The 15,383-nt window shown below is 48.8% G+C and overlaps 4 protein-coding genes across 4 annotated transcripts in view; 1 reads left to right on the forward strand and 3 right to left on the reverse strand.

Moving 5' to 3' along the window:
* Positions 1 to 1,318: 1,318 nt before the first annotated feature.
* Positions 1,319 to 4,045, reverse strand: H257_09907 (hypothetical protein; the record flags this gene model as incomplete). Its single annotated transcript, XM_009836288.1, has 5 exons — positions 1,319 to 1,735; positions 2,413 to 2,456; positions 3,085 to 3,381; positions 3,503 to 3,845; positions 3,917 to 4,045. 5 exons carry the CDS (start codon positions 4,043 to 4,045, stop codon positions 1,319 to 1,321), a joined length of 1,230 nt encoding a protein of 409 aa, XP_009834590.1.
* A 2,417-nt stretch (positions 4,046 to 6,462) lies between these two features.
* H257_09908 (hypothetical protein) lies at positions 6,463 to 8,783 on the forward strand. Its single transcript, XM_009836289.1, has 2 exons — positions 6,463 to 7,177; positions 7,829 to 8,783. The coding sequence occupies exons 1-2, from the start codon at positions 6,498 to 6,500 to the stop codon at positions 8,634 to 8,636; spliced, it is 1,488 nt and encodes a 495-aa protein (XP_009834591.1). The 5' UTR covers positions 6,463 to 6,497; the 3' UTR covers positions 8,637 to 8,783.
* Positions 8,784 to 10,128: 1,345 nt separating this feature from the next.
* On the reverse strand, positions 10,129 to 11,072 carry H257_09909 (hypothetical protein). Its single transcript, XM_009836290.1, has one exon. The coding sequence runs from the start codon at positions 11,006 to 11,008 to the stop codon at positions 10,238 to 10,240; it is 771 nt and encodes a 256-aa protein (XP_009834592.1). The 5' UTR covers positions 11,009 to 11,072; the 3' UTR covers positions 10,129 to 10,237.
* A 3,106-nt stretch (positions 11,073 to 14,178) lies between these two features.
* The window catches only part of H257_09910 (hypothetical protein), a gene marked incomplete at both ends in the record, with an annotated part of 3,028 nt that continues 1,823 nt past the window's right edge, over positions 14,179 to 15,383 (reverse strand). Inside the window, 3 exons of the mRNA XM_009836291.1 lie at positions 14,179 to 14,415; positions 14,527 to 14,974; positions 15,018 to 15,318. Coding sequence (XP_009834593.1) covers positions 14,179 to 14,415; positions 14,527 to 14,974; positions 15,018 to 15,318 — 986 coding nt within the window. The remainder of the gene's footprint in view (positions 14,416 to 14,526; positions 14,975 to 15,017; positions 15,319 to 15,383) is intronic.

Genomic DNA, 15,383 nt, shown 5'->3' on the forward strand with positions numbered 1-15,383 from the left:
TGGTCCAAAATAGTTGTTAGGTTCATTTTGACTTGATTAAAGTATGAGGGACCAATTCGAAACAGCTTGATATTTGTATGTAACTCCACAAACGCATATGCAAGGCCAAAAATACAATGACATTTTATTAATTTGTCACAACAGCTTGTTCTTGTGAATTCACTTGTGCCTCCATGGACGCTTCCTCGCCCAGTCGATAGTTCAAGTGGATCAAAGCACTCTCGTATGTATAGGCATCACACTCAACGTTGAAGGACGTGAAGTCTGAGATCAGTGCGTCCTTCTTCATATGAGGGAGCTTATATTCGTTGCTTCCATGTATGTCGATGCATTTCTCCATCACCTTTTGAAGTGAAATGAAAGTTTTTGACACCGTATCCACAGGCAACTCATAAAACGAGGTTTCTACAGCATCAATAAGATCCTCGATCGTTCGAGTGCACTTTTGATTCTGCAGGCTTTGAATAGAGTTAAAATATCCTAAGTCTAAAACGTTAAAATCTGGACTATTCGGCGGCTGATTCTTCACTTCAATTCCGTTGATACTTCGCGACTTCAGCATACTTGTTGTCAAGCACTTGCGGTGGCTGGCATTATCTTGTTGAATTATAACACCAGTCTGCGGTGGGAACTTTGACTGTATCGCAGGCACAACATTATTTAAAACCATGTCCAAGTATACTTTAGCATCGACTGATTATGGAGTCGTCACTATCGTGCCTTTTGACCGATTTTTACAGTTGCGCCGTGCAGGCACTTTATCGACAAACGGCCAAACACCGATTTTGCCATCGAAAATAGCGCCGTTTAAGTCAACACGAGAGCGGGTAATGGCCGCCAAGAACATAACTTTTGTTATAAACTGTTTCGACTTCACAAATCGAGCTGCGACAGCTTCGTCCTCGTACACATAGAATTTTCTTTTAACCCTAGTCAAATAGAACCATGTTTCATTAATATGCACATATTCGTGCATATTTGAAAAAGAAATAACTCCCATCTGACAGAGGCTGAAGAAAAGACATGGCAAAACGCAGACGCCCTTGTTGGTTGCTTGGAGTAAGATAGGGCTTGACGTAACTTGATCGTGCCTTCAACCTCGCCGCTTCTTTCATGTGTCGCATAATCGTCGACTTGTGTATATTGCTCTTGAAGGCCATGGACCTCAGGGTCTGCCGTGACGCCTGGGGTACTTGACGAATCGCTGCTTCAATTTCTTCGTTCGTTCGCTTTCGCTTGCGTCCAGAATTACCTAAAGCAGTAAAATCTTAAAACTCTATATTCGCAACATTCGATAAATATATCACATCATAGAGGTTTACCGCGAATTCTCGAAGCGACATCCGCACACATGCGTCCCTCTTGGATGGACTGCAGTCCGCGCGACCAAATTCGCGACACAGTTAGCGCGTGGCAACCGAATTGGGCAGCAACACGAACAATGGATCGTGGATCCGGGGTAGTACGCCTTGCGATGAAACGCCAAGCAGTGTTTCGTACATTGCTTGACGTTCATCGGAGCGGATGTGGGTGCTTGCACTTCGCGGCGCGTCGACGGGACGAGGCTCGACGCAACGAACGTTGATGGGGCATGCATGCATAGTGAGGGTAGTGTCATAGAGGGTGCAGTTTGGGGGCGATGAACAATCGTGTAATGATCATGTTTCGAGATGTTTCTACTAGGCTCATTTGACACGCCAACTTTGGCGCCCAATATCTCGACAGCCAAAATGCTCTAGAAAGCTTGTAGACTACCCAATCAAAGCAGAGATCTTGCGCTTTTTGATGCACCAATCGCATCGCAAAACGGGTGATATTTAGAAAAATTCCGCCAATAGAAAAAACTACCTAACAACTATTTTGGGCCAGAGTAGTACCTATTAATACTACTTGAGAAAGGACAAACCCTGAAAAACGTTCAATAAATCTGGATACCGTTCAACCAAGACTGAAAACCGTTCAAACCAATAAACTCTAGTTATATGAGGCATATTTTGTGTACTCTGACCACCTCAGCTCCTACTAGGGGTTAAGCGGATCTCCGTGGTTAGCTATCGCTAACCACTGGTGATGCGCTTACTGGATGGCCTACAAATTCGATTCCTCCATTGCCACTCGCCAAATATATGAGCTGTTGTATACCTGTACTCAGCGGTGAATGCGAAAATGTAGGCCGCCTGTCCTACGTCTCTCTTGATTATTGTATATCTGGCCAACAAAAACTAATGAATGTATTGTCATCGGAAAACGTAGGCCAGGTGGCTCACTGCTTTTGATTGGTTAAAATGCTAAATATGAAAATGAATGGAATTAGTTTGTACACAAGTGGAAGCAAGCGGAGGCAAGTAGAAGCAAGTTGAGACAATTGGGTGAAAAGAATAGCATTTTAACCAATCAAAAGTAGTGAGCTACCTGGCCTACGTTTTCCGATGACAATACGCGCTCAATGAGCGCGTCTGGTAACAGTTGGAGAATAAAATGGCATTTTGTGCGGGGGCAAACATCTCAATCAGTAATTATTGAATAACGACGAAAACTCCATTTTGTGTGAAAATATTGGCACTTTTTGCCAGGCACGTGATTCTTCTTTTCTTTCAGAACAATTTGAAATGGCAACATCGTTGGGAATGAAGGACAGCCGTGCCACCTGGTCGCACGCCCGCGATTTGTTTCTTGTCACGCAGCTATAAGCCCAAGCTGACTCCGGCAAACGAGTAGACAACGGGTTCAAGAAGGAGGCCTGGCGAGCCGTGTGTAATGCGTTCAACCTCGAGTATGGGGTCAACTACTTGCCAGCACAACTGAAGTCTCGTATAGACTGCGTAATGATACTGCCGCTGCACTATGAATCATTCTAATGTATGCGTTGTAGCTCAAGCGAGATTACAAGGATGTCAAGTATCTGCCCGACAACTCTGGCTTTGGGTGGGACGATGCCCTCGGCCTTCCTACAGCCCCCGAAACGGTTTGGGCGTCCATTACTATGGTATTTGAGATATCCGCATACCAAGTCTAATCATGTTTGTATAGCTCAACAAGAACTACAAAAAGTTCCGAACGACTCCGTTCCCTCTGTTTACAAACCTGGCGTTGCTTTTGGATGGAGCCATGGCGACGGGGGAATTTTCCCTTCCACCCCCAGGTATCGCTCTCGCTCAGCCTTGTTTAGGTAATGTCTATCGCTTTCAAGGCCGTCGATGATATTGTGCATGGCACATAGAGCGTAGACGAGGTTGACTTGGCTTGGGAATAGGTACTCCGGTGCGGTTACAAGGATACGGAACCTCTTCTTAAGCACGCCAAAGATGCGCTCGATACAGTTACGTTGCTGAGCATGGCGGAGGTTGTACAACTCTTTAGGAGATTGGGTCTTCTGATTACCTAGTGACCACTCGCGTAGGTGATAACGGACTCCCCGATAAGGCGTCAACAGATTAAGGCGTAGACCGTATACAGTGTCACCTAAACTATGTTATTAATAGATATTAAAATATATTTTTACCAAGATACATCTTTCCCGGGGGAATAACAAATCCTTTGTTCAGCAGCGCATCCTCGAGAACACGCCCATCTGATGCAGAACCTTCCCATCCAGCCAATACGTAAGTAAACTTCAAATCGAATGTGCACGCCGCTAGGATGTTCTGGCTCATATAACCCTTTTGATTTCGAAACGGCTTTGCTCCAGATGGCGGAGGGATCACCGGTACGTGCATGCCGTCAAGGGCGCCGACGCTGCCCTTGAAAAATGGAAACATCTTGGGGTTCGAGTGAATTTCCCACGGAATACTGCTCCCAGGGGGACGCATGACCGTTGGGTACAACCTGACCATAGCCGACAAAACCTATAATTAGCCGTCATGATGATGAGAACAAGTATATTGTACCTCGTTCATTGATTGCGTGACCGTCCAACCACTTCGTTGAAATCGTTCTTGTACTTGTCTGCTTGAAGCGGCATGACCAACGACGTAGAGAAACGTGGCCGACTTTCTTTGGCTGACACGTATCGACTTGGGCTTAGCATTCCCTTGTTCATAAGCATCGCCAAAAGTGCAATGAATGTACCAGGTAGCATGCGCAGTTGATTGCGGAACCGTCGGACATTTCCTTGGAGCAACTCGTCAATCCACGATTCCCCTCGCAATGCAGAAGTGTGACATGTTTCTTTTACGATGTGATTAACTGACCACCAGGTCACACAGCTCAACCAAACTGCGTTGGAGCTCATGGTGCGTGTGTTCCTGGTTGTAAATGATGTGGAATCCGAAACAACTCATAGTCCAACACCATTATTCAATAATCAAAATGGACCTTGGAGCCGTATTTTTAAAACGCCATAATACTGGCAATATCTCAATAAAAAATGATCCTCCCATTTTGTTGCCAGACGCGTGACGCAGATTTGCATTATTCTATTTTGCCTCAAAATGGCGTTTTGGGGTACTTTATTACAATATTTCTGAGAAAAGAAGTGTTGCCAGACGCGCTCTAAATCACCTAACATACCTGGTAGGATCGCAAGAACTTTAACGTGAAATAGCGTAGCGGTACTGGCAATTCTGGGAGGTACAATTCCCTCATTAAAACAGTTCCACTGTTGTTTTGACCCGAAATACTGTTTTAATGAGATTTATAAGGAACTTTGTATGCTCAGGCCACGTCACCCCGGAGATTTAGCATCTTATACTCACCGGGGGTAGGACGGAGTCCCAGGTTACAGGGCTACTGGAGAAAAGGTGTTATCCGGATGAAATAATTCCCTCATTGACTGTGAAACAGTACAAACTGTATTTCGGGTCAAAACAACAGTGGAACTGTTTTACTTAATGAGGGAATTATTCTTCTGGGAGCCCAAAAGTGACAGCGGTATGATGTACCAACACCTGTTTGCATCATGCTACGGAACAGCTGCACATACGTATCATGATTTCGTGAACTGATCAAAGATCAAAGAGGCAGTCAGAACACCCTGTTCTGTTAGAGAACATCCCCACTGCCCTGTCAGTCAGGTAGCAGCATTCTGCTTGCTGTTTAGGAGGTTGTTGTGCCTTTTAGAGGCTTTTCCTCAGGTAGAAGACAGCGCAGACATTTGTCACGAAACAACAGATGTCGTGGCCAATCATAGTGTAGTCGGCTGTTTTTCTCTCCCGTCAGAACTAATATACTTTCAGTTCTTCCTCCATCCACACACGTGTCTGCTGCTGCTTCCTGCCCCCTCCACTGAGGCAATCTTTAGTTGCACCAAACACATGTCAAATCTCAGGTTGGTTGGAATTCGCCGCAGTACAGTACTGTACCCCTAACTGCGAACCCGAAACCCTGGAAACCTGAACCCCTGCTGTAACTGGCGAGGATCAAACCTGTTCCCACTTTCCCCCTAGCGTTACACGATCATCACTGCCGTAATAAGTCGGTGGAACCCCCAAAAGATAAATAACGTTCATGCTACGAGATGTTAACCAACAATATACTACTACGTACTATTAATAGTAGTACTTTATAGTAGTATAATAGTACGTACGATACATGTGATAATGTCTGATGACGATATACTGTGTTAGTACCTGGTATACCTACCTACTGTAATGTACCGTATAGTGTATATGTATTGCGACAGGTGATATTTCACAACCAGCCGACACTCGTTCTCAAAATTTTGCTAATCCATTGCGTCATACAAATTTGAAGTATATTCAACATGGTCACAAGTAAATATCAGTTATTACAAGAAAATTATCAGTTATTACAGGAGTCGCAATAGATTAATCCGTCGCAATGCATATACACTATACGGTACGTAGTACTCTCTCAGCGCGTTGACAAGGTCATGTTGTCAATGATCGGTGAAACTGATACTATTAATAGTACCGGTACGTATATGAATTGTCAGGACGACCGTACCAGTCCAACTTCCCCATCGTTCAATCACAACATCGCCAAAACAAATCAAGAATAATCAATCGATTGTATTATCGATGCGTGCCAGTGTTAGGGCTACATTGCACCAAGTATAGTACATATCTGTGGTGTGTGGTGCTCACACGAACAATGAACTTTTGACAAAGGTATCAAGTGAGTACATACCGTTACAGTACAACATTGGTTAATTATAGCCATCCAATACGAATAAGTGGATGATCATTAGTCTACGAGTGAACTTCAACATACTCAAAATGCGTTATCGTCGTATAGCAGGCAGCTGATGCTGAAATAAATATGCATCAACTACCTAGTGACAACGAAGTACATTATTGAGTAGGACTGTATATACTCAATCAAATCCATGCAACTTGGTTGAAACATGGCCTTGTGTGAACCTGCTACAGGTAGGTGCAGTGGCCACGGACACAAGTGAGTGGCCGCAATACTGTAACACCGTATGTCCAACGTTATACAAACGTCCTTTCTACAGCCAACCTCAATCATGCATCTCGACGTAGTCTTCACTTTTGCATTGGCCTTCTGCACCGATCGATACAACAACTGCATATACGATGGTGCGTGGTATCGTGCTCCTGTCGTCGCTCGCTACGATGGCCATGTCCGCGCAAGACATCGACGTGTTTACTCGATTCAACGTACTGGACCAGGTGGAGAAATTTGAATCCGCCGCCACCGAAAGCGCATCCTCTTCCCCCCCGTTCATCCAGGACGAATGGTTCAAGACACAAAAATTAGACCACTCGGACGCCACTAACCCAGCGGTGTGGGCGCAGAGGTACTTTTCCAGTGCTCAATTCTACGGGGGCCCCGGGTCGCCCGTGTTCTTGTACATCAACGGCGAAAACGTCGCGCGCAACACAACCGTCGTGTCCACGGGGTTGTTTCTGAACGAACTTGCGAAAAAACACAAGGCACTCGTGGTGTCGCTCGAGCACCGGTACTATGGCAAGTCCCAGCCGCGCCCCGACTTTTCCAATGCGAACCTCAAATTCCTGCGCTCGGACCAAGCGTTGGCCGACATCGTGACGTTTCAAGACCACATCATCCGCACGCGCAACTTGACCGCCGACTCCAAATGGGTCGCCTTCGGGGGCAGCTACCCCGGCATGCTCGCGGCTTGGGTCAAGCTACTGTACCCGTCGCGATTTGTCGGGGCGGTCGCGAGTTCAGCCCCCATCGAAGCCAAAATCGACTTTTTTGAGTACTCGGACGTCGTGTCTGAAGGATTTCGGTGCGTGTGTATACTTTTGTACTTTGTAGGGGGGTTTTGTGTGCATGTGTGTGACACGGTTTGTGTGTTTAAACGTGTGCGTTCAACCCACAGCAGATATATTTGGTTATGAATCTACTTGGAACAGGCCATTACAATAAAACTGTTTTTCGTATATCGATTGTATGGAAATATATGACTATGCATACTATTCATCCGAAAGTGTGAACAATATACACACATTTCACTAACGTTATACGGCTTCGTTATGAAACTTTAACATGCTATTATTAGTACTAGTATTCACCATTAGGTCTTTGCTCTTTGAAATTATTTTTGGTTTTCCCGTTTCTTACAAGCTAGTACAGTACTGTACTACAACAGGGGGGGCTGTTTTAATAGCCGCTTTATTATTGAACTACCATAGCCTTAATTAAAGAGAATTGATTGCAATTTGAAGGAATGATCCAAGTTTACTAGTAGCAACTATCAACAAATCGACGGCATGTCCTTTGTGTGTGTACTTACTCTATATCCCCCCATATTCCTCAATGTGTATTCGGTTTTGAAAAGGTTCTTCGAAAAGCGTATAGAGACCAAATGACTTTATCTGTCCATTTTGACTCCGTATTTACACTCTCTTACGACTCACTGTATCGTTTTCTCTCGTAGGTACTTTGGCAAGGATACCTGTGTCAACACGGTGCGGGCGGCGATGGAAGAAGTCCACAGGTTGCTCACGAGTCCGTCGGCATCGGACGCGGCTACTCTCAAGACGCTATTCAATCCTTGCTTTGACTTCACGAGCGACGACGACCGATTTGTGTTTGAGCGTCAGATCTATAGTCGATTCCAAGGCATTGCGCAAAGCAATGACTTTGGGGCGGTCAAGTTAGCCGACGTGTGCAATGCCTTTGCCGGCGCAGGGCCCAGTCCTGTAGAAAAGCTATCTAGATTTTACAACCGGACGGTGGCGAGTGGCCGATGCACGTACAACAACTTTGCTGGCGCGTATGACTATGCCAAGAACACGTCGCTCACCACCACGGGAATCTACCGCCAGTGGAGCTACCAAACATGTGCTGAATTCGGCTACGGCCAAACTACAGCCAATGCCAAGGGTGCGTTTTCCCCCCTCAAGTTTGTCACGCCCGACCGCGTGCACGCATATATGTGTCGGGATGCGTTCAATATCACCAACGCTCCTGCCAACGTCGAAGCCACGAATAAAAAGTACGGCGGGTTCAACCTGAATGTGGCCAATGTTGTGCTCCCCACGGGCACCATCGATCCGTGGGCCGCGCTTGGCCTAACCAACGCCACGGGGTCCACGAACCCTGCGTCCGAGGTGGTGGACATTCTCGGCACGTCGCACTGCCGCGACATGTATGCGCGTCGCGCGGGAGACGACGGGCACATTACGTGGGCCCATCAACGCGTGGAAGCGGCTGTGGATGGGTTTCTGCGCGCCAAGTGTTGATACGATTGCTTTGAGAGTTGTAAACATGGCTACGTAAGCTAACTTGTTCGCAGTTACAAGGGAGGAGGTACAGATTGTTGTAGCAAACGAAGGCCGAGCAAAACCTTACAATATTGAAGTCTACAGTGGTTCATATATGTTTGACTTCACCTTCCCTTTCGAATCCTCTGCGGTGCTTCTTGATATCACACCTTCTGTCCGCAGACCTTCGACCCCCTCAACGCTCCCTCGACACGGGAGACTATATCTCCTTCCTGTGCTACCGCATCGAGCCTTGGATTTCCGGCTCCCCCACTGTGTTGCCTACGATGGCCTTTCCCATAAGATATGGCCACTCGTCCTAACGCTACACAGCATATAGAACGACTGCTACGCAGCAATACATGACAACTATAGACCAAATACGTAGGCCTCCCACTTTTCCCTCCAGCTCTGGTACTGTGCATACTTCTACGCGAGTTCACGACTTACCATACGCGGCGGGCGCTAGTACGGACCTATATACCCCCTCGCTTCTCTCTCCGCGCAGGCCGACCCCCACGCCCTCGAAGTGGTAGCTTTTCAATTGAACTGTCCGTGGAAAGGAGGCTCTGTCGCCCTGGCAATACCTCTCGAAGCCCCTCCCTCGCAATGCCCACTATATCCCGGGGACTGAAACCAACGCATCGGATTCCTTCTTCGTCTCCAAGAGAGCCATATATGAGGCAATTGAGTTCTCCTCCTTGTTTGGGACCCCCCTCGCTCCATGGGGCTTAGTCGACTTGTATGACATCCTCATCCTGACCTCTTGCGCACAAAGTACTGATGCGTTGTTAATACTAGTACTACTATTAGTTACTACCTATCAACTAATAGGGGCACTGTGTGTGCTTCGTCTCGTGAAAGTACGTCGAAGTATTTTGTTCACATTTGGAAAATGTATTCAAGGTAACTATTAATAATACTAGTAGTTCAGTAAGTTCCAGTAATATATTAATACTTCGAAGTACTGTGCTACAGTAACGTTAGTCGTTGGGCGTGGGAGCAAACTATAGACACCGTCAGCTCACTGGCATTGACATACAGTACTACAGTACATAGGGCGAGAAGGTTGTGGTTACAGTTAACAACTGTACACTCACTGTTGTCTTGCGCTGGTGTTCGTAACCGACGACTACCGTGTTCATAACGGTGACCTCGATCACAAATCCAAAAGTAACTTCATTATCCAGTCAATCAGTCAGTTCCCTCCTTTCACATCACTACTCTCTACAAGTCATGCATCGTACAGTGTACCATCAGCTCAGAACATACTCCAGAGTATGCCCCTCCGGATCCAGGTCATATGTAACACTCTTGAAATGTCGTGTGTGACCAACATTCGGCTACCCACACTCAGGCACGGGGAGTCAAACAGAGGCTCAGTGGATACACTCACCATATACTAGTAACGTTAGCGTTAGTCACAAAGACGAGTGGCCAGATGCATGAACCCCCATCCATTCGATGAGGCGTAAAAGCCGTACATCATCAACAAAACACGAAGCATTGCACGAAATGACATTTCATTACTCTGTCACACATAGTATTGCACGGCACGGTTGGATGTCACGTGTTCTCGTTTAGCACGACGGCTTGGTGGTGGTGGGCACGGGGTTGATGGGCAAGTACGGCTCGATAAAGTCGCGGGCGCTGGACGTGCGCGAGTAGATCCCGGGCACGTTCTTGGTGGCACAAGGGCCGCCCCAGCTCGCCAGCCCCACGACGTAGTCCTCGCCAGCCTTGTTGACGATCAGCGGGGCACCGTTGTCGCCGCCGCACCAGTCCTTGTCAGCGCCGCCGGCACAAATGTGCGAGTCGGCGAGGGGTCCATATGGCTCGACGGCCTTGGCGCATTCTACGTTGTCCCAGACCTTGACGTCAGCTTCGAGCAGAACAGGCGAAGGAGTTTCCGCGGCGGAGAAAATGCCCCACCCGCGCACAGTCGACCAGGAGCCGGGGGTGACCACCGGGTCAAAGTTCACTTTCACCGGCGCGATTTTGCTCGCGGTTTCCAGTTCAAAGATGGCAAAATCAAACTCGTGGTGGTTGAACAGAGGGTGCTTGGTCTGCTTGACGATCTTGATGCGCTCGCCGTCCCTGTCCCCCGACAAATAGTGTGACCCCACAGACGAGTACGTCAGCGACGTGTGGACGCACGTGGCGCCGGTCAACACGTATTTTGGGGCGATCAGCGCCCCCACGCAGTGGTTTTCGCTGATGTCCGTGGTGCGGAAACCCGTTGTGTACAAGAACTTGCCAATGGGGGCTTCGGTGCCGTTGATGATGTTGATGTCAAAAGCCTCTGTGGCGGAGGCGACAACGGCAAGAGGGACGAAGGCAGCTTTGACCATGGCAACGTGAATTCAAGAATGACTGATGCTAGTTTAGCCGTGGTCGGGGAATGTCGACTTCATGCCTGTCGACGCTTTTTGCATGTGAAGAGTGGGATTCATATTTGGTGCTGGTTTTCACTTAGCCCATACCATGTTCGGATGACGAACAGATGGTAGGCACGCCAGCAAAACCGTCGACGCTTTTGTTAATGTAATGTCCACTGCAAGTACGGCGTCGACGCTTTGCCTTTGCCTAATTCTCCGAAGAGGAAGCAGCACAGCTCTGTGATGGCTCGGCCACCCAAACAACGGAAGGGTGGTGCGCACGCTAAAGCCCCGTATGTTGACAGTTTTGTGCGGTATTTCGAGGTTGGGGCGACATACAGTATCCACCCCAAGACCGATGGTTAATTTACTGTGAGTTTGGAGTATCATTTGTTTACAGTTACCTCCGTGAGGGCTGATCGTAGAACCACATGTTGTGGAACTGCCGCTTACCTGTACGTAAACAAATGTTAATCCAAACTCAATGAACCGCTTCGCCAATTGTAACGCGCCTGCTCGACCAGGGGCGGTGTGTAATCTTCGGATAATTGAGTTTTGGATTATCATTTGTTTAAGACATTCCTCCGCGAGGGCCGATACTAGAACCACATGTTGTGGAACCGCTTCGCCAATTGTAATGCGCCTGCTCCACCAGGGGCGGTGTGTAGTCTTCGGATTTTTACTTCGCTCAATGCTTCATACCCCGTGCTTCGACCGATCTTCTTGGAAGTTCGGTCCTCGTTTTCGTACGCAGCCCTTGTTATCCGGATTCCCCAGGAGGGACGGATAAATCCTTAACCCGCGACCTTTGAGTTAAGAAACCGATGCTCTACACTGAGCTATTTTCCTTCCCCTATCGGATTTTACTTCGCGCAACGCTTCTTACCAGGTCATTAGGGCCTGGTCGGGGAACGTCGACTCCACGCTAGTCAACGCTTTGGCACTGAATACAATGTACTGTGTATTTTTCAGTGTGTTTGAAATCAAATTTCAGTATTCACGAATCAAAATGTTTGATTGAGGTCAATGGCCAATGCCCACCTCGTGGTTACTGCTACCATTCAGGCTGTTTCAGCCACTTGTATTGATGTGGCGACCCTGTCCAATCAATTCAAATTCAACGTACTTACCATAAACAACGAAGATTCCGACGGAATGCTGGGACTCCCCCAGTATTATCAATGGTTCTTTGCAAATCTGCGTCAACGCGTTTTATGTCGGTGGATGTGCGTCCTGGATCATTTTCAGACAAGCCTGGCCGATTCCACGACAGTGCTTGGTTGCTACTTGCGCTTGTTGCTTGGACTGCTTCACTGTCTTGATCAGAACTGATAGCATCCATAGCTTCAGCCGTACGGAGAGTTCTATCAAGCTCAAGGAGCTTTGCCTCGAAGCTTGCACCGTGCTGTGGATGACGGAGGGGTCCAACTCGAAGAAGGCACGCCGCGAACGTCTTGAAAGTAGGTAGTTGAGATATACTGACGTCCAATTTTGCCCTTGACGTTGGCCTATACCTTTTTGATTGGTTGTAGGTCGGAAAACCCTGGAGCGGAGTACTTAACATGATGTCCCATGCCTTGGTCATGCCAGCAACTACAGGTAGAACGTGTTCGACCAGATACTTCTTTAAACTCTTCCATATTGTACACTTGAGGTCGGTCGGTGAGATATCGGTAATATTGAAGTCGGTGTTTTCACCTCGTGTTGTCTGCGCCGGCTTGCACAACCAGCTACCGTGCTCACGACGGTATACTTCGATAAAAAACCAAAAGTCTCTTCATTATCATTCAGGTTATGTGCCCATCAACCAGCGAATCGCTTAGCTGTAATCCAGGCATCACAGTCAATACAGTTACAGTGTACCAAGGGAGATTCGGTAAGTCCTAGCCTAGGCCTAAATAGGATCCACTGAGGGACTAATTAGTTGCTCCGTTGGCGAGTCTAAAAATAGGACTCGACTGAACTCACTGTCAACTGCACACACACTTGCACGGGTAGTTAATCCGAGGCACGGCCGAGAACACTTCCCCCCCACAACGGGTGGCCAAACGCACGCTCCATGCCGTCAAGCATTTCGCCCACACCGTAATCATCGAGGCGGCTCATAGCCCTGCGCCGAAAGAGTACTGGGACGTCTTCGTAGATGGACAGAGCTAGCTCCCAAGATGACTCAAGATCATCGAGACCGAGCCACTTGACCTTCACTTACCAGGCACCATCACTCATACGGAGGTCTTAAAGAGCTTCAACGTAGAAACCTTCATCCCTGAATGCAATTTGCGCCTTCAGGTCTTCATCAATGTCTCGACCGCCTTCACAGTAAAGCCGGAGGCGGCTGGTATGGTGCAAAGACGTTTCGCCTGGTGGCACCAGCTGTTGCACTTCCAAAAAAATTGTCCAAGACCTCCTTCACGACACGGCATGGTCCTTTCCAACGCAAGCATAACTTGCCCGGATGCTGAAGCGCCCGAGCCACGAGAACAAAATCGCCCAAAGCAAACCGGGCGAACGCTTGCCATTGCGCTAAGTTCTGGCCTTCGCGCGCTTCACGCCGGTTGTTGCTACTACCGTTTTGTGCATCGTACACAAAGCCTCGGCAAGCCCGGTTATATGGCGTGTAGTCTCTGTCTTCACCCAATCGATTGTAGTTTCGCGAGCTTCCTCCGGATGGACTAAGCCAGACAATGGAGGAGTCGACGGAAGGCCAGTAAACGCTTTCGTTGGTGCAATTCCGCCCAGACGGTCAAACAGTTATTCGTTCAAAGCCGATTGGACTAGCGGTAACACCATAGGCCACTCCAAGGGGCGCAGGCGCATCTCGCTGCACAATGCCTTGAGTGTCCCACGATGACTCGGTTCACCACCTCGACCGTTCCATTGGGGAGTGAGGCGTGACAAAATGGTGATGGACCCCGAACATCCGACCAATCGTGTTAATGAGTTCATTCTTGAAATGGTACCCACAGTCGGACACCCAGGTCTTCTCAACGCCGAACACACCGAACAACTCCATCAGCGCCGAGGCGGTTTCGACAGCCGTTGCCGATGCACTCGCGTGGAGGCGTACGAACATATCACCTTTGATGACTAGCACATTTTTAAGGCATCCTCGGCCTCCGGAAACGAAACCCAGTCGAAATGGATTAGCTCGTTGGGCTTGGTCGCATGCAATGCTTCGCTCCAAGGCCGAGGCACAGACTCTCCATGCAATGGAGACATGCGCGGACGAAATTCTTCACGTTGGCTTTCAGGGTCGGCCAATCGAACATGTCGGCTACCGAGGCAGTTGTTGCTTCCACGCGGCGGTGACCAGCCACGCCCGCATGAGCTACCACACATATGCGCACTTGCATGTCCAGCGCATCGTCAGGGATCCAAATCTACCCCGAGGCCGACAAAAAACATTTCTTCTCGGCGCTCCAGGTCGAACATCGCTCACGCTCGGGGTGTTCACGTTGTAATGCCGTGATCGCATTCGCCGTCGGCCATACGAATTCCTCGGCACGTAACGAGGAAACTAATGCCAGTTTCTGCATTCGGGCGCCTCGGTCGGGCCCCGCTAAACTGCCCCATCTGCTGAGGAGGTCGGCCCATAGATTGTCTTCCCCGGCGACACATTCCACCACATATGGAAATGTTGTCATTGTCAGCGCCCACCGCTGAAGCTTGTGGGCCTGATACTTGGCCATGTTCGAGTTCGACCTCAACGGGTTGAACATGTACACTATATTGCGATGGTCGGTAAAGAGCCGAAAACCGCCGGGCCGAATCAGGAGGCATTCCAATTGTTTGCAGGACTCAACCACCGCAAACGCCTCCTTCTCGACAACCGGCCATCGCTTGCTCGAACCTCGGAAAGCGCCACTCAGGAAACTCAACGGCTCGTGTCGCTGGTCATTTGCAGGCAGTGCGAGATCCTGATTTGATCCTGCGTTGCGACTGCCCCCCAAAACCCCTCGCTTGCATCTGTGTAGAGGCACACCATCTTATCAGGGTCCGGGTGGGACAGAGGCACCATGCACTGTAGCGTCGCTCGAAACAGGTCAAATGATCCTCGGCCCATCCGACTGAACTCAATGCCACTCTTGTCAACGCGGTTTTCTTGCGGGGGTCTGCTGCATTGGCCGCGATATCCATCAACCTCGTCAACGGGGCAACTAGCTCGGTGTACTGAGGGATGTTCGCACGCATCCAATTCGTCGCGCACAGGAACTGCTGGAGGTCCGCAGCGGTCTGCGGTGGCTCGAGCCCGCACAGGCCTTGCACTCGGCTCGGCGATTGCGCTACACCCTCGGCGGAAATTTCTTTCCCACACCAGATCGTCCGGGTCGTGTAAAACGTGCATTTG

This window comes from Aphanomyces astaci, assembly GCF_000520075.1.
Source record: "Aphanomyces astaci strain APO3 unplaced genomic scaffold supercont1.25, whole genome shotgun sequence".
Taxonomy (NCBI): domain Eukaryota; phylum Oomycota; class Saprolegniomycetes; order Saprolegniales; family Verrucalvaceae; genus Aphanomyces; species Aphanomyces astaci.